The sequence below is a fragment of the Nyctereutes procyonoides genome, unplaced genomic scaffold (assembly GCF_905146905.1).
Source record: "Nyctereutes procyonoides isolate TBG_1078 unplaced genomic scaffold, NYPRO_anot_genome, whole genome shotgun sequence".
NCBI classification, from domain to species: Eukaryota; Metazoa; Chordata; class Mammalia; order Carnivora; family Canidae; genus Nyctereutes; species Nyctereutes procyonoides.
In genome coordinates, this window is record NW_026575159.1 from 23,083,299 (window position 1) to 23,102,113 (window position 18,815).

The following is an 18,815-nucleotide window of genomic DNA, read 5'->3' on the forward strand; positions in this document are numbered from 1 at the left end:
GGAATAAAGAAACAAATGGATGAAATGGAAGGAAATGGGAACTGCCTGGAGAGTGATAGAATCATATATATATATATATATATATATATATATATACACACATATACACACAATTGAATACATATATCTGAATATATGTTTCAATGTATAACTAAAATACATATTATGTTTCCATACAATCCTAAATGTGTATCCTCATTTATTCACCTCAGCTGCTGTTTCCTGTATTCCTGACCTGTATTTGGGAGGTCAGACTGGGGCAGCAAGGTTAGGAAATATCAAAGGTTGTGGCTGAGTTGGCCTCTCAGATAGCTGCCTATCTGAGTGTCTTCACAAAAAGGCACTGCAGCCCTAGGATTTATCCTAAGCAAGATCTTCACCCTCCTGACACATTCCAATTACCTCCTTACTCATAGGGACTTAGGACAGATCAAAGCCCAGATGAGAACCAGGGCCCCTTCTCCCAAGTTTCTGAACATAAGGTCTGCCTGAGAGTCTTGGGGTTTGGGTGACAATCACCATCACAGGCTCCAGGTATGCTTGTGTAAACTGCATTTGAATGAACTGGAGCAAGCCATAAATCCTCTTAAACTCATCATCTGGTTTTGGCCCATGACTTTTCTTTGGCAATTGTCTTATACTTTATACATAGTGAAAATCTGTTTTTCCTACCGCCCTGTCACTTCATGGATGGCCATGAACTTTGGTATTCCTTAATCAGGTTGTGTCAGAAAATAAATTCCTCGCAATAAGATTTCAGGCTAAAGCTGTACCCTCCAGAAACATCCAGTGTTGTTGAGTCTGAAACACTTTAGCTCTTAGGGGTCACATATTCTAATCCCCAAATGCCCTCTAACACATCCCTAGAGACACTGTAATCAGCTGACACAGCTGTAGTGTTAGCAGTTGGGGAGGTCATCATTAATTCTCCTAGCTGAATCTTTTCAAAAAAACTTGCTCCAAAGAACACAGAATGAAGGGATGCTTCTTTACGAAATGGTTCTGAGGACCAATCAGTTGAAGAAATATGGATCCATTGCTGTTTATTGCCATCTCTCCTTGCCAGTCCCCCTGAGAGAAGGAATTCTCTTTTGTTAATTTCTTTGACCCAGAGTGCCTATGCCAGTCAGTACCCGGCACTTAGCAGCCACTCAGCACATATGTTGAATGAACAATTCTTACGTCCTCCTATTGGAGACTTACAGCACACATTATCGAAATTAAGGTACTGTTAAATTCTGCAGAAATGAGATTTTAAAACTCTGCATTTGCCAAACTTAGAACAAGATGTTTTTGGTTTTTTTTTGTTTTTGTTTTTCTTGAATCACCTCTACATGTTCCATGAAATACCAGGTGGGAAGTGTTGGTTTTGGTTTGAGATTCTTTGCTGCTTTTGTTCACACTTTCTACCTGCGGACCTGTCTCTGATCCCTCAGGAAGATCCTATTAACTTCCTGTTTTGTGCCCACCTTCTAGTGTATAGAATCAGACACAATGCAAATGATATCTGACCTTGTGCCAGAGCGTAGACACCTGCCATATGACGCACTAAACAATTACTCAGCCCATTATATTTTATGCATTCGAACCCAGATTATCTCAGCTGCATGCCCTACCACTTTTTAAAAAACCAGTTATACATCATCTTCTCCAGGAAGCCTGCTTGGGCCTGCATTTATCCTCAGCACAGCGGTTACTGTGATGTAGTGTAGTTGCTGTGTGTTTGTTTGTTCCTCTAGGTTCTGGTCTCCTTGAGGGTCAGGTACTGTGTTTTATCCATAACTCAGCCTCGAACATCTGGCATATTCGGTAGGTTCTTAATAAGGATGTGTGGAGTGAATGCATGCATGCATAAATGAATGAATGGCTGTCAGGCTGAGAAACTACATAGAACACTAGTAAGGGTATTGTTTCCAAACTCTTGCTATCAAAAATCATGTTATTTTTTTCCTATTCTCTCCCCAGTGGACATTGATGGGGAAAGATTCTGTTTAACAAACTGTGTTTATTAAATAAAAAGTACTTTCTTTTTCTACTATCCAATCAAATGCCTAGTCTTTGGTCAGCAGGAGATAAAAGGCATTACCACGCAGTTGAATACAATTCCAGCCAAGAGCAAGAGCCTTGAAAGACAGCCTTATGATGCTTGTCAACATGAGGTTTTATCCAGGATTCGATTCTATAATCCAGAGAATGCCACCCCCCTTCCTTACTACCTCCCCGTGCTGACCACTGAGGCACCAGAGGTCACAGATGACAAAATCAAAGCCTGGATTAACATCAATTTGAGTGTTGGCCACAGGACAGCCTGAAGTGGAGGCTGAAGTCATCAATGAAAATGCCCCTGGGAGACGGACATGGCAGCCTTGAGATGTGGATGTTGATGGTTGTGATCGGGCTCCCATGGTATGGGCCAGCTTGTCACTGATGTGGGAAAGATCCAGAGAAAATGCCAAGTCCGGCAGGCTTGGGGCTTTCACTGTGCTGAGATGCTTCATCTTTTACCAAGATTCTGCTTGCTTCCAGGCTCAGGCTGAAGCCTGCACTAGGAAGCAGCTACAGCCAAGGCGTCCTCAGCCAACTCCTGCTCACCCCTCCATGGCCTCCATGGAGCATTTCCCTGTGCTCACCCTCGAGACCTCTGCAGCTCTACATCAAACTTGCCACTTGCTTGATTTGGGTTGTGGAAAAGACTGAGGTTTTGCCTTTCACTCCCTACCCCACTTCCCAGGTCCTACAATCAGGCAAACGTGAGAAGAAATGGCCAGGAACAGAGACTACGCCTGAATGATAGCACCCAGCTGCATACATTAGAGCTATTTTTTTCTCTGTTTATTAAAACCCCAATCCAAACCCCAGAAGAGAAAGCTCCTACCTTAAAAAAAAAAAAAAAAAAAAAAAAGGACGCCTGGTTGGTTCAGCGGTTGAGCTTCTGCCTTTGGCCCAGGGCATGATCCTGGAGTCCCGGGATCAGGTCCCACATCGGGCTCCCTGCATGGAGCCTGCTTCTCCCTCTGCCTATGTCTCTGCCTCTTTCTCTGCATCTTTCATAAATAAATTAAAAAATCTTTAAAATAAAAGGAGTTTTTTTTTTTGGTTCCGTTTTTAAGAAAGCTCCCTTCTTAAGGAAGTTTTGAGGTGATCTAATTTACGATGATTTGCATTCAGGGCCTCAGGGGTAATGTTTGTTGTTGGGTTTGAAAGAGACACAATTTTTTCCCCCTCCAATCTAGGGATAGGGGAGCAGAAATATCCTTAGATATGGTACATAACACTTTCCTGGGAAGAAGGCTTTCAGTGGCATCTGGGTAAGTACTGAGTTGGGGGACCCTTGGGGGAAACATCTTTATGGGGCTTCCTGGAATCTACTGCATAGCTCTTCTTTCTTATAGGAATGGAAATGCTAGGGAACTGAGCCATCCTCCATACACAAGGTGTGTTAGTCAAGATTGTTGCAACTTTACCCATCTCCTAAGAGAAAATGAAGAACCACGTGCAGATCACATGCCTAGCAGTGCTTTAGTTAGGGATACCACTTACTTCTCTTTTATGTTTTGTATTTCTGTCACAATAATCTGTTTTCCAAACAAAGCCAAATAATGGCCAATGATATCTGATTGCAGGAGAGGTCTATGTGGTATCACTATGAGAGGAAGTTTCAATAATTTTCATAAGCTCATAGCTTCTGCTTCTAGAAATGAAATAACCAAGGGCAGAACTCTGTTTGCTAAAACAACAGTCCAGAAGTTTCCAACCAGCCTGTGCTTCTAGCAACCGTGCATAATCTGGTTCCCAAACCTCCATCGTGAGCACTCAGACATGAGTCTGGGGCCCAGGCTACCTGGATAATCATTGCTTTCTGGGTTTAGGCAGAACTGAAAGTATGCAAATATTGTCTGCATGTTACATTTGATAAGGAACAAAGTTGTATGAAATGCTTTAATTGGCCTTTGTCACTTTGTGTCCTGAAATTTATGATTAAAAGAATAAAACAATGATGTAGGAGGGACCCCTACATCTGGTAGATCCCTCAAGAAGCATTTTCTAGAGTTTTCTACTTATCTGAAGCCCACAGCCTCACTCCTGACCTTTCAAGTAATATTGATAAGCTGGATCATTAAGACTGTTTCTTCATTTGGGGGTTGAGGTCTCAGACATGCTGAGCTCTCTTCCCCAGTGTGCTTTGCCTGACATTTAATGCTTTGCTTTTGCTTCAGTTCATCCTACTGGAGGTTCATGGTCTTGGACTCACTGGTTTTGGTTCTCTTTCGATGAAGCGTGGGCAAATAGTCAGCTGTGTCTGAACTTCCAGGCCAACCACAAATCCAGGTGATGGGGCAGGGCCCTCAGGGTAAGAGGACTCGGAGCCCACAGAGGGAATCACCAGTATTCCAGATTTTGTCTCCAAGCTCTGGTCCAAGACCTCAGAGCCAGGTTAATCCAGGACAAGTGGTGTCTGACACTGATTCTGTGCTGCCTGAGAAGTTTGACTGGCTCTGTTCAGCCGATCCTCTATTAAGCTTATTCAAGATTTCTTACTCTGATACTATCCTTTGAGTTTCTCAGAAAGATGCTCATTTCAGTATGAGAATATGATTGTGCTTGAGTCACTTACACACTTGAACCATTTTTAATTAAAAAGAGCTGCTGAACCTCTGTAGAATTGGCTGAAACAGAACTTAGCACAACCATTCAGATATGGCCACTTTGAAGCCATGTGATTTGAGGCAAGTTGCCAATCAAAGTTTTAGCTTTTAAAATATCACACCCAGCATAATGTGTAGAATACATACGCAAACCCCAGCCCTCATCTCAGGGTCAGGTTTGAATGAGTGAGAGGGATGGGATGGGGTAAGCCCAGGAAAGAAGCAGGGTTCCTGCTCAGGACATGACTCGAGTTGGGGAGACTGACACTAATGTGTTTGTTTATAGGATCACAGGGCAGGTGTGGATCAAAATATCTATAGCGTTGTAATAACTGGACCAAAATGTCATAGAGGCTGTGGCTGGAGAGGTAACCACTACCCACTGACCAAATGACCTTTGAGGTTAGGTTAGGTACTTTCAGCTCAGGAAAGGAATCAACAAACATATCAGGACCTAAGTTACTGCGTTTTAGTTGTTGTTGTTTTGTGAACCTCCAAGATGTAGATTTTTCAGAACTGTCAATGCCACAGGGGAAAACATGAAAGGGGGAGGGCAGCCCATGCTTGTGGGTAGAGTGTGTGTGTGCATGTGCATGTGCATGTGTGCGTTCTTAGAAATTTGGAGAGAACTGAAATATGAGCATTACCTAAACATTTCTCTTTTGCAAAGTCTTGAAGTAACTTTTTCTTAAGAGTAGGAAATAAGTATTGTGTGAATTGCTGATAAATGACTCATGTTTGGTGTTTTAAAAAGTCTGTCCATCTGAGGTGTTTTTCAGGCTCCTATTCTACAATTTGCTACTTAAATCTAGTTTTTTTTCTTAAATCTAGTTATTGATGTTTTTTGCTAAAAACATCAATTTTTTTTGTTTGCTATTGATGTAATTTGCTTCCTTTGGAGTTACAAATGACTGACCTTCAAGAACCCAGACTTTCTTACTTCTCAGCAGGTATGGCAGGACAGAGCAAGGAAAAGAAGTTACTCAGGTCATGTTGTGTCTTTAGGACTTTGTGTCTTCTTCTTAACTTCTCTACCATAGACTTTTCTACTGGATTATCTCACTAATTCAGCTTTTCTGGGCTCTTGTTATCACCAGTGTTTGTTTTTGAGTTTATCATACTGAGATACGGAGTCTCGAGTGGGTGCTACCGCATATGATGTATGAGAAGCCCTTACTTGTCATGGTGGGAGATCCTTTTGGGAACTAAAAATGTCATAGAATAGGAAAAATGGCAATGGAACCTAGAGGTTCCTAATGTGGAATTCATGACAGTAGTTTGGGACCTTGAGATCTGAGGAAACCTTTCAAAAAGTTGCATCAATGCCCAGGAAGCACCAGGGCGATACCTTTTTGACCCTAAGTGAAGTAAAAATAAGTACGTGCATGAATAGCCAAGACAAGGTGGCTGAGGCCACAAGAAATGTCAAGTGTCTGCTCTGGGTGGGGGTGGAACCATCTGAGAGTGGTAACCCTGGTTTCCCCATACAGAGAAGCAGCAATGGTGAGCTATGTCACATGTACCCAACTGCTTTAAAAAGTAGGAATACAAACTCATTCATATCAAGTGCCATTTTGTGTGGGAAGAAAAACCTTCACACATATGACTTGCACTGGGTCAGAACAAGAAAAAGTATCTTCAGTGGGGAGAAGACAAAAGAAATCTGATGTAGCTCAATGAAGAAATTTTACATGAAGAGTCTTAACCTAGTCATTGGCTAAATTAGCACCAAGGTTAATACAACTTAGAACAGTTCAAGGAAATAAAGGAGTCAGGGGGGAAAAATTCAGATTTTTGTTCTTTCTCTTGCTACCTATCTTCACATATGTAAAATATCATATATTAGGGGCGCCTGGGGGGCTCAGTCGGTTAAGTGGCTGACTCCTGGTTTTGGCTCAGGTCATGATCTCAGGGTCCTGGGATCAAGCTCCACTTTGGGGCTTGAAGATTTCTCTCCCTCTTCCTCCGTCCCTCTCCCTAATTGTGCTCACTCGCTCTCTCTTTGAATAAATAAATCTTTAAAATTAAAGATTAAATCTGCATTCATTGGCTCTAGTTCCTCAGGCCACAGTTTTGTGACTCCCCAAATAACAAGTCATTCCCTGGTGAAAGTTGAGTCCAGCCAGTTTGTTTAGAAAGGTTTTAGCCAGTTATCGGCCATCGGGGAAGCACAGGCTGTGTGCTGTACCCTTGCCAACTATGGCACATTTGCAGGCTGGCAATGCCACATGAGCCACAAGCTCACTTCTACCTTTCTCTCTCCCACCTTAATCTAGCCCTGGAACTTCACAGAAAAGAAGGATGATTAGTCAAAGTTAATAGATCAAATTGCCTACTTAATCCACTCAATGCTCCCCGAAGGCTTCAAATCCACTTGCCTGTCTGAAGAGAGTGAAAAACCAGACCCCTCTAATGACTCTCCCCAGCTGAACTCAGAGGCTATCTTCTGAGTCAGGGCTAAGGAGAGCCTGGGGAGATTTGTTGTCAGAAAAAGTCATGTTACGGGAAGAGGCCAGATGCACTGCAGGGAAATGTACAAAGTCCTCCATGTTCTCTACCCCCCCCCCAAAGCCTGCAGATGTCCCATCCAGTGAACATCAAGGCTTAATCTGATGTTAAAATGGTTAAAAATAAGTTACTGATGGAGAAAAACTCACTTGTGATTTCCTGCCTGCAAGATTGGATCTGGACAATTAGACATTCGGCAGCTTATCACAAAAGCAGCAAGGTCTGAGAACACACCTTCTTTCTCTTTAAAAGCAATACTCAATGTTGCAGGCGTCTTTAGGAGTAGGAATTTTAGATTGGAGTTCTCAGTGGGTGAAGGGGGTGTGGAAGAAGCAGGTGCTTCTTCTTGAGTAGCAGAAACCCACACCAAGGCAGTGGTCTTGCCATCCTCTCCTCCTGGGTTCTTGCTCTTTCACCCTTGACCTTTCTCCTACTTGTGTGTGGATCTCAGTGTCATTGCCACTTCCTTGGGAGGGCCTTTCCCAATTACCCTACTTCAATTTTCTGCCCTTTGCCGATGCTGTCCTGTTATAATGATAGCAAGCTCACACTGAGCTTTTGACCTGGTGGTGATTCTCAGGGACAATGAGGTCTCTGCCAGCTTGGATCTCTTTTCTCATTTCTCTCCCCAGCCCCCAGCACAGCACTGGACAAGTGGCCTTTAGTAATGAATAAATGAATGAATGAATCGATGAATGAATGAATGAGTAAACAAATGAACATCTTGGTAGGGAGTGACTTACTTGCTATCATCAAGAGGATGACAGAGGTAAAATAAGCTTGGATTTAGAGAGTTCTTCTTGTGGACATTGGTTTGCACAAAAAAGGCACCTGCCACTTTGCCTCCTGCCCTTTAGGGGCAGAAATCCAAGTTAAGAAACCAAACCCCTGTGATCAATATGACTCAACAGAACATAATGATCATGTTGAAAGCAGGATGCTGAAAGAAGGCAAAGCGTGACAATGTTTGTAATGATGTTTGGGTGTTTACCTCATATAGTCAAAATTCAACTATCCAGAATCCTGAGAGACGGGGTAGGTTTCTTCTCTAGTTAGGTAAGATTTGACCCCAAACACCTTTTTATTTATTTGCTTTAGCTTGTTGCTGAATTTGATATTGATGCCTTAAGACAGTTCAGTGGATAATAATTATGCTAAACTGCCATCCTCCACTAGGATAGCTGTAACCAGTATCCACTGGTCCCCATTGCTTCCTGGTGAATTATGTGTTTCCTGGGCTTGGGATTCTGAAGCGTAGGTACAGTAAACTGTACTCACCAGTACAGCCACAGACCCCCTGGCCTGCACCTGGGGCTGAGAAATGGAATGGGCCAACGTCAGTACTTTAAGGAAGTGAAGGGATCCTCCAGGCAGACCCGCCCTGGTGCAGATGAGACCACTGGGTCCCAGAGGAGAGAAGTGGCTGCCAAAGGCCTGAAGGTAGTAAGTGGAGAGATCGGGGCTCTATTTTAGTTCTCTGGAGTTTTCCCTTCCCACTCCCATTTGGGCAAATTTTGGGTCCTGAAGAGATCTGCCCCTAGATCACGAGACTCACAACTGACAGGACTAACTAGTTTAATACAAGGAGCCTGGGTCAACTTGAGGGTTTTGATCAGCAGGGCAACCACATGAGAATTCTTTTCTCCCTCTGGACACAGAGAGCAGGGTCTAAGAATAGTCGCATCTGGGATTGAGGATGACATAATAACCCAATATGAACCCACTCCCTCCACATCTAGTCTCCTGGGCTCAAAATTCTCCAATGTGAGTGGGGACTACATCAAATGGTGGGGTGTTGTTTTATTACTAGGTACACAGGACAGACTGCCCAGCTTAGCCTTTGCCATGCAAACAGCTACCACATCAGGACATTCATGGGGTGATACGCCACCTAGTATGCCAGGACAAGCTCAAGGAATATCAGGTCATTTCCTAGAGCTTTCACAGAAAATTCCTAAATATCAGTGGTGACCCATCTTTAGAGGGTGCACACACACACACAGACACACACATACCCTTTTGAGACTGACTGACCTGGAAACAAAGTAGAAATACAGCATCTAAAGGGGAAGCAGTGTGGCTTGATGGACAACAGTATGTGGCTTTTGGAGTCAGACATAACTGGGTTTAATTGTAGCCCTGCTATTTACTGGATACACGTCCTTCAGGGAATTAATGAATGTCTATGAATCACAATTTCCTCATTTGTAAACCAGGCACGTCACACTTACCCTGTAAGGTTGGTGTACGCAAATTAAATGGAAAAGAGAGGAACAACACTCCCAACATGGTGCCCGACCCCAGACTCTTGACCCCTGTTAGCCTTAGTGATGCCGTGGATAGTTAGCTCTACCCCCAGCAATGAAGCGCGTTCGCATTTTGTTTTGTTGTGGAACAACAGAAATTTTACCTACGTTTTCAGTCTTCACAGGGCCCACATTATTTTCATGGTAATAATGATGACCCAAGTCAGTCTGCGGTGTAGAAATGACTACTATAGACAATGAAGTAGCAAATGTATACTTTTCTCCAGATGATTCTTCTAAAAAGCCTGGAGGAATAACAACAGCAAAATGTCTGTGTTGGGATGCCATGGTGAATGTGAAAGGGATGGACGGGACAGTGCTGAGGATTGCACAGTATCTGAGGACAGACCCTTGGCTCTGACAGGGGGCTGGCTTCTGAAAGAGGAGCTGCACCTCCCCTGGCCTATCATCTGTCATAAAAAATCAAATAAAAATGACTAATGACCTCACACCATACTTTTTACAGTGACAGGAAAGCTTCACTCTTTGGCAACCTTTTGAATTATTATGTCTACAATGCAGTCCGTCTGATGATAAGTTCATTGTTGCCCCTAGAATCCATTCCCCACAAGGTAGCCAAAGTGATCCCTTAAAAATGAAAATGTGATCGTGTCACTGTCCTTCTTAAAAACTTTCTATCATGTCCCTTAGAATAAAATCTAAAACTGGCAAGCTTGCATGACTGAGTTCCCATCTCCTTGAACTTCATTTCATATCCCTTTCTTCTCTGCTTATGATGTTCTAGCCACAGGGCTTTTTTTGCTCCTTTCTAACACACCAAACTTTTTCCTACTCCAGGGCCTTTGCACTAGCAGGTCCTCTGTCTACAAGGCTCTTTTCCTGGTTATTTGCATCCATGGTCCTTTCAACACTCAAACAGAATCTTCAGAGGACTCTATAATCCTTCTACAGTATTCTATCCACCTGCTATTCATCTATCTCTACTTCTTTTGTAGCACTTACATGTTTTACTTGGTTGTCTGCAGTCTCCATTCCCTTAAAAGGCAAACTCCTAGAAGATAGGGACCAAGTTTGTCTCCTCACTACTAGATCCTCAGGATCTAGAATACTGAGTGCCTGTTAAATATCTAATTGAAGAAAAGCTCAAGCCCACAAACAGATTTTTAGATACAGCATGCAACCAGCAGGGAAATGTGATCTTTTACATAAGGACCATTTTCTTAAGTCTTAACATCCCAAGTTTTGTCTTTATTCTGAGAGATTCAATGACCCTGTTGATGACTCATCCAATAATCTCACCTTGAAGTTTCTGGACATCCTCCCCTAAATGTCAAAATTTTCATCTTTGTTCTACTTCAATGACCTACTTGTGCTATTACAATATTTACTTTCAATAGTCCACTTGTGATTTAAACTTCCTGCCTTCTAGTTTTCTTACTTTCATTCCACCCAGAGGCTCAGAACACAGGGAGCCTCACTGGTAACCAAGCCTGGGTTCAGGAAGCCAAGACACCAAATCAATGAGCAGAACACCCACCCATGTCAAGAGTTAGGGATGCAAAGCATAAGTGTTCAGCGTGTCCAAGTACAACCTGGATACCAGAGCTCAGAGGGTTGAACCAGTAATTTTAACCCACATGGGTGCAGATACAGGGGAGGAAAGGGACATGACATCAGAACCAAGATAATATCTTCAGGTATAGACAGGGACTAGAAGATTCACACAAGGAGTCAGAAAGAATTCTTAGTGACTCCTCTTACTCTTTCGAACTACTGATAGACTCCTGAAATGGTCATCAGGAAGGGGAGAGGGGTTGCATTCTGGTTCTTCTCGGAGATCCAGAGCTCTCTGTTATCAGCTGTGACAATCTGGCTTCCAACTTCATCACCTCAACAAATCTGCCTCCTGCCAGTGATGTATGTCAGTCTAATTCCAACTGGTAGATCTTAGTCTTCACCTTACTGGGTCTCTTAGTTATAGTTGACATTGTTGATCACCCCTTCCTTCTCAGAATGCTCTGTTCTCCAGTCTTCCATGTCATCGCTTTCCTTTATTTTCTCTCCATCATTTTGACTGCTTCCTGCCTGTCTGTCATGGGATCCTTTCTCTCTTTCACCTCCTGCCTGGTGCCTCCCAGTATCCGCCCTATGCCATATTCCCTAGTAATCTGTGCTTTCAGTGAGCATGCAAATCCTGATGACTGCCAGATTCACCTCTCTTGCAGTGCTCTTTCATGCCAGAGCTTCAGAAGTATGTGTCCAATAGCCTTCTGAAAATCTGTCTCTGATCCATCCCAGGCACCTCAAGCTCAACGTGTCCTGAACTGAATTCCTCGTGTTTCTCTCCAGTGTCTTTCTATTCCAGGAGTGCTTATTTCAAAGGGCAGTTGGGCCATTGACTCCGTCACTCAGGATAGAAACCTGGACATCAAACTCAACTGGTTCCTCTCCCTTGCCACCTGTCACTATCATTTCATTCATTCATTCAACAAACTGTAATCAAGTCCTTCTATTTACCAGGTAGTGTTCTAACTGCCGGCTAAACAGTGGGTAAGTGAACTATGTAATTCCTGTCTTCACAATGCATGTAAGCTACTGGCTGACTTTACCTCTAAAGTATTTCTTTCCTCTGCCTCCCCTTCTCTTTTATTACTAGCAGTAGCTGGCATATAATAGAGGCTCAATTAATCTATTGAATGAATGAATACATGAGAATGTAACTATCTGAACATCTGCTGTCTACATAGCACAGATTATGGCTCAGCATACTGATGTCATTAACAATATTTCTGAGCACACATTATGAATTAATAGAAGCCAAAACATCTGGCCAATTTAGCTGGAAAAGCCCCAGTGAAGCATTAGTATGTTTTATCTGTGCTATGCAAACACTCAGATGGTCTGGACTTTCTGTGGAACTGACTGGGTATTTGGCAGAGTGCAGGCTCAGCCAGACCATTCCTGATCTCTACCAGGTGCATGTCATGTTTCTGAGTTCCAAACACAGCTCACTGACTTCTAGAGCTAAGCCTAAGTACAAACTCTGAGAGCTTGTGAGCATTTCAATCAATTCAGTCATTTCCACTTGGTTATTTATGAATATCAATACACATTCACTGGCTTTTAGGTCTGAAGGCATCAAAATGAATTGAGATTATTCATGCTGAACATGGCACAGATGGGTTATATCCAGGCAAAACTCAGGCATCACAAGAAATACATGGTATGGTTAAAGACCAAGATTAATAATCATTGACTGATAATGACATGTCATCACAGCTATTTCATAACACCAGCAAATATCTTCAGGATATCAGCAAAGAGAGTATTTCAACTATTCCTCTAATTTTACCAGATGGATGAATCGTGACATAAAACCAAGCATCTCCATCTCTCTCTTCTTGGTTCTCAACTATTAGTGGCAAGGTTAGTTACCTCAGAGATTAGAGCAATTAGGAATTATCCCAGTTTCTACAGTTGGCTTATATAGGAAATTTTTCCATTGGAATGATCAAAAACAAAAACAATAAAACCAAGAGAGAATTTTATGCAGAGTTACTGAGGTATCCAGGTTGAGGCACGTATCTCCTTCCTCTTAATAATCGGCATTCAGGCTCCAGCTAACAACAGGCAGAGGGAGCAGGGAGGACAGTCGGATGGCCATCCACCCACTGCAGCAAGTGTACAAGACCATCATTGTTTATAACAGCAAACCGTACCATGCATACCAATCCAAGGATGGAAAGCAGTAGGTGCTGAAATCAGTGATGACTTGTGTGGACATATAATTTGGAAGGGTGGAATTAAACACTCACAAAAGAAAAGTGAAGACCTAAAGGTAGACTCTGACAAGGCATGCGGGATTCACTGGACCTACATCCTTCCCCAGTGGAATCTGATCCATGTTCTGTAGCTTCTTCACACAGAACTGGAAAGAAACCGTTAACCTGGCCTCAGGTGCCCCATCCATTTTTTCAAAGGCAGAAGGAAGAGGGAAGACTTTGAACATTTTAACCTTCTCCATTTTAAATGCCTGATAAATTTTTCTTATCTACCAGTTAACAAGAAAAGTTTAGGTCCACGGATTAGAACAATGAACTCATTTACATCCTCATAAAGCTGTTGACACTTTTCACAGTGCTTTCAGCTTTTACTTGCCTCAGGAGCCTGTCAGAAGTTGTTTCCAAGTCTTATATGTTGGCTTTTGTTTGTTTCTTTTAAAAAGTATGACGGAGCTACACCATGAACTTACATGAATTTGACTATCTGTACTTGGCCTAAATGATTAAAAGTAAACTCCAAGGAGAGCAGGTGATTTTGCCCAGTCTCTGGACAAGCACACTGGGGACAGGAGCATCTCTGAATCCCTCTGATTCTCTCCCTCATCAACCTTATTTCTCCAGTACAGCTCGGAGTCTGAGCAACTCATTGGATTTAGTGTGATTCTGGTAGTTGGAAAAAAATAGTTTTTACAATAATTTGTACAAAATAATTTTGTACAAAATAATTTTACAATAATTATTGGTGATTTACCCCTATGTATTGACTCTCTGTAGCCCTATCCCTTATTTAAGATGCAAATCCACACTAAATAGGAATAGAACTACGTGGGTGGCTTTGAAATTGCCGGTTACTCTTGAAGTTCTCATGCTTACCCTTGGCATCACTTGATACTGCTTTTATATTCCTGGATCAATGGTACCCTTTTGATTTTAAATTTCAGAGGGCAACTCAGAACTCCTGGCATCCTAGCTACCTAAGGAATGGCATTCTCATGGACTTGATCCATGGACTTTTGTTGTTAGGTTAATCACATCAGTTTTCCCAGCATGAGTAATTTTGCAGGGAGTTGAGGATGGGGGTGGGAATTATAATCCACCTTCACATGACATTTATTTTCAGCTAGGTCAAAGAGAGAGAGAGTGAGAGAGAGAGAGCACACTGGGAACCCTCTGATATTTCTGGCATTTCCTGAAATTGCATACATAGCTTAAGTCTGTCCTGAGGAGAGATGTTTAATCATTTGCAGTTATGGTACTCAGACCAGAAAGGTTAAAGATGAATTGGTTTTCTCTGAATGCGTTTGGGCTGGGGTTGCACTTGAGCATACATTCATAGCTAACCAGAAGAAGGAAGCCAGGACTTACATTCTGTTTCCCCACTATGTTATCAAAGGGCAGTTCGGGGCTCCAGGATCCTTCTGTGAACGTCGCCCCACTGTTTCTCCTGTCTGAGGAGCTCACCGACTCCTTGACAATGTCTTCGGGCAACGACAGCAGACTCTCCTCAGGCTGCTTAATCAAATAGGTCTCTATATTATGCTTCCTCAAGAATTCGTTTCTTTCTTTCCCATGACCCTCTTCCACATTATAGTCACCGTTGAGGCAGTCCAGCGTGGCTTTGGAAATGTGAATCCTCCTGTGTGCACAAAGCATAGGTCATTATACACTCCTGGGGTGGCCTTCAAAGGCCATCGCTGTTGGTTGTCCTGTGCAAAACCAACATCAGAGCTACCCATAGGTACTGAGAATACATGCTCTCAAGGACGATATGCACTCCCCTGAAAAAGCAGAAAGAATAAAAGAAAACAGGATTACAAGCACAAATCAATGAGCAGCGTATTGCTGACTTTACCTCAAGGGGCACTGCAGCCTCCAATAAAATACAGCCCTACTGAGTTATACCTAAGCACTTCTGTTGGCTTTTCTTATGACTGTCATCAGCCTGATCCCAGCAACCTTCAAGAATCAGTGATTTTTTGGTGTTGTTGACTGTATTGAGAAAACAACCTACATACATGTTTCTGAACCCAAGAACAATCACTGCTCAAATCACCATTCAACAACGGCAGTTCTCTTAGTGTCCTGGGACTTTTCTTACCATTTTAATTTTCATGTATTTGTGCCTAGAATCTTCAACTTGTCTATAATCTTAGGAACAAAGGCAGGTCTTATAAGTTCACGGGGCTGCATAGAGGGTCTTATAGAAAAACTCTTCAAGATGCAATTTCCTCTATAAGGTGTATATGGCAAGGAACAGGGAGCAAATCTGTGAACACAGGTAGGCAGATGTCTGGCTAGGCTCACTCACAAGGTAAGTGACTCATTACTGCATCATCACCGTCTCACATCTCATGATCCAAGTTGTTATTTTGTTACAGCAAAACAACAGATGACATCAAGACTTAATGATCCTTAAGGATCAGACTTGACTTGTGGGAACTTCACATGGTAAATCCTTCGGGGAAGAGTTTTTCTGTCCTTCTAACTAACTCAGACTACTTATTTGTGCTGTGTGGTGGTCTGGGTAGATTAGTATGGTAATTATGAGCATGGGCTATTTGGCCAGATTGCCTGGATTAAAACCCTAGTTTTACCACTCGCTAGCTGGGAGATCTTGAGCAAGCTACTTAAATTTTCTACAAGTCTGTGCTTTTACCATAAATATGGGAAAATAAAAGTACCCATCTCTTGGGGTCACTGTACATACTATAAAAGAACATGCTTAAATTATTAAGAGTATTCTCAAAAATGCCTCTGTGATCATAGTACTGTTGTTTATTCCATACTTTCTCAAGGCTTACAGGATACAACTAAGCTCTAAAGAAGGCTTATAAGCCCCAATTCTCTGGGCTGTATCACTGCAGGGCTCATTTTCTGACACTGCTCCCCTCCTATACCCTATGCTTTCTCCAACTAATCAAGTAATTGGCATTTCTTTAAATTCAAGATGCAATGTCATGCCTACCAAATTCAGAACAAGCCATTCTCTCTGCCTAGAATGCTCATCCCATGTTTTCTACATGACAATTTCCTATTCCCCAATTCAGCTCAAAAGTCATTTCCCTTAGGCTGACTTTACTGCTTCTCTGAATGAATAGATGGATGAATAAGGTAGATGATCAGTATTTTGCTTGGCTTTTGCGATCTTAGAATATGTATATCCAAGGATACAATAACATTTTTTAAAAAGAGTATTTCCAAATGCATCATACTTTGAGTACTAGCTCTACTTCCCCATTCCCCTTTTTACTCATCCTGTTATGCTCCTTGCTTCCAGAGAATAACCTACTGCAGAGGACATATAAGGAAACAAAACTAAAAACAAAATGCATTTCTGATCACTTCAGATACATTCACCATGTTTTCCAAGTAAGTGTCATCATACATAGTCATTGATTTCAAAGGCAAGGCAAGATATTAAAAATAAAAGCATGGGACACATGTTTTGAACTTTCTGGAGAAATGTCTTCTAAGTGCAAATTATTCTCATGATGAATTTTATTACCACGTGGTAACTCAGTCAAATAGAAAAGTCATTGACCTTCTATGAAATGGATGCTCCAAGTCTTCTTTCTAGAAGCAAGTTCAGAGGCAGGTGCTACCAAGCTGTCTTTTTCTCCCAGGCAAAATGAAACTCCTGGGATGATTTTGTTAAGACTGGTGGTTGATTCTCTCTTAAAATAATTAAGTTAAATACTAACCTCATTTGATATTTTATCTGGATTCTACATTTTATTATTCTGCTATCAGTGCTCCAGGAGACTAATATTTGCATATACTAAATCAATATTATGTTTTCCACAGTGGAAGACATCCTCACTTTTATTTATTGCTGATTTTTCTGCTGAAGTTCTAATCAATACACACTTAAATATTTTGATAGGAACTGGGCTTCAGATGTTCATTTTCATCCTTGCTAGTGCCTTGAGCTTGAGAATGAAGCTTTTGCAGATGACAGTGTGGTAATTACATTTTCCCCCCAAAGAAATGAATCTGTTCTTAGACAATATTCTCATATATTGAATGTCGGGTCAACATCTTCTGGTAATTTCAAATGCCAGGATATAATAATAAGAGTCATGAGAGTACATAAGATGTAACAATTGGGTAACACTTATTTTGCATAAATGTCATTTTGTGGCCAAAGGTATTACTATATGCTTGGCTCAGTGGATCATCTCATGTAATTTTCATCCTTCCCAACAACTTTCAGGCACAGGCATTTCTTCCCCTCTTTTTGCAGATGGTGAAATTGGCCCAGAGACCATGAGTAAGTAACTGGCCTGAAGTCATATCAGTGGCAGATGGCAGTGCAGGACTGAGACAGGGACTTCCATTTTCAGAGACTTTTCAAGACCTTATAGATGTATCATATAGCTATCATTACAACCATGACCACAGTGAAATTTCCTGAGCACAGGACAAGGGATTTTACATGTATTATCTCATTGAACAAAAAGCTCAGGAACAATGGTTCTCAAAGTGTGGGACCAAGGCCAGAAGCATCAATACCCCCTGGGACCTTGTTAGGAAGGACTATTCTTAGATCTTCTCCAGACATATGGATCAGAAACTCTGAGAGTGGGGTCCAGTGCTGTATGGCTTAACAAGCCCTCAGGTGATTCAGATGCATGCCTAAATTTGAGAATTCCTGCTGGCTTGGGGCCATGTGGCTGGTGTCCATACCAGAGAAAGGGTTTTAATCCAATTCTGCATGACCTCAGGATCAGGGTACCAACCACTCACTAAGCCAATAAGTTGTACACCTCCTTCTCTCTTCTTCTGTTCTATGCATCATGCTAACCTCTGGGGATATAGTGAGGTCTTGGAGAGTCACAATAAGAAGACAGCCATGAGCAAGTTGGATAAATTAGAGTCTAGTGATTTAACAGCAATGCATAGTGAGGCACTTAATAGCTGTTTTTATGTGACATCTTTAGTTTCTTTGAGCCTCAGTCTTCTTATAAAAACAAGAAAGCTAAGACTGGCACACCTGGTTTCAGCACACTTCACTTTATTGCACTTTGTAGATATTCCATCTCTTACAAATTGAAAGTTGGGGCAATCCTGCATCAAGCAAGTTCACTGGTGTATTTCTCCAACAGTGTCTCTTCACTTCAGGTCTCTGTATCATGTTTTGGTAATCCTCACAAGATTTTAATCTTTTTCATTATTGTTGGATGTGTTATGCTGACCTCTGATCAGTGATTATGATTTGCTTAAAGTTCAGATGATGGTTAGCATTTTTTAGCAACAAAATATTTTAAACTAAGATATGTACAATTTTTTTAAGACATGATGGTACTGCACCTCAGGAGACTACAGTATAGTGTAAACTATATGTATAGTGTAAATTATATGCACTAGAAAAACAAAATGTTCACTTGACTTGATTTATTGCCATGTTTGCTTTATTGTGGGGATCTGGAATTGAACCCATGAGATCTCTAAGGTATGTCTGTATTTACTATGTGGAGTGTCATAAGATCAAAGGATGTAACATATTGATGGTAGTTAGCAGACTGGTGACTGCATGGCAGGTACTCATTACGTGTTTGAACTGGGGGCTAATTCTCACTGAAAGGAAAGGTAAGCTAAGTTTATTCCTATAT

At 41.8% G+C, this 18,815-nt stretch overlaps 1 protein-coding gene across 1 annotated transcript in view; it reads right to left on the reverse strand.

Annotated features, from left to right (window-relative positions):
- ADCY8 (adenylate cyclase 8) overlaps positions 1-18,815 on the reverse strand; it is a 209,477-nt gene that overhangs the window by 84,595 nt on the left and 106,067 nt on the right. Inside the window, exon 7 of the mRNA XM_055314450.1 lies at positions 14,569-14,839. Within this exon, the coding sequence (XP_055170425.1) occupies positions 14,569-14,839 (271 nt within the window). The remainder of the gene's footprint in view (positions 1-14,568; positions 14,840-18,815) is intronic.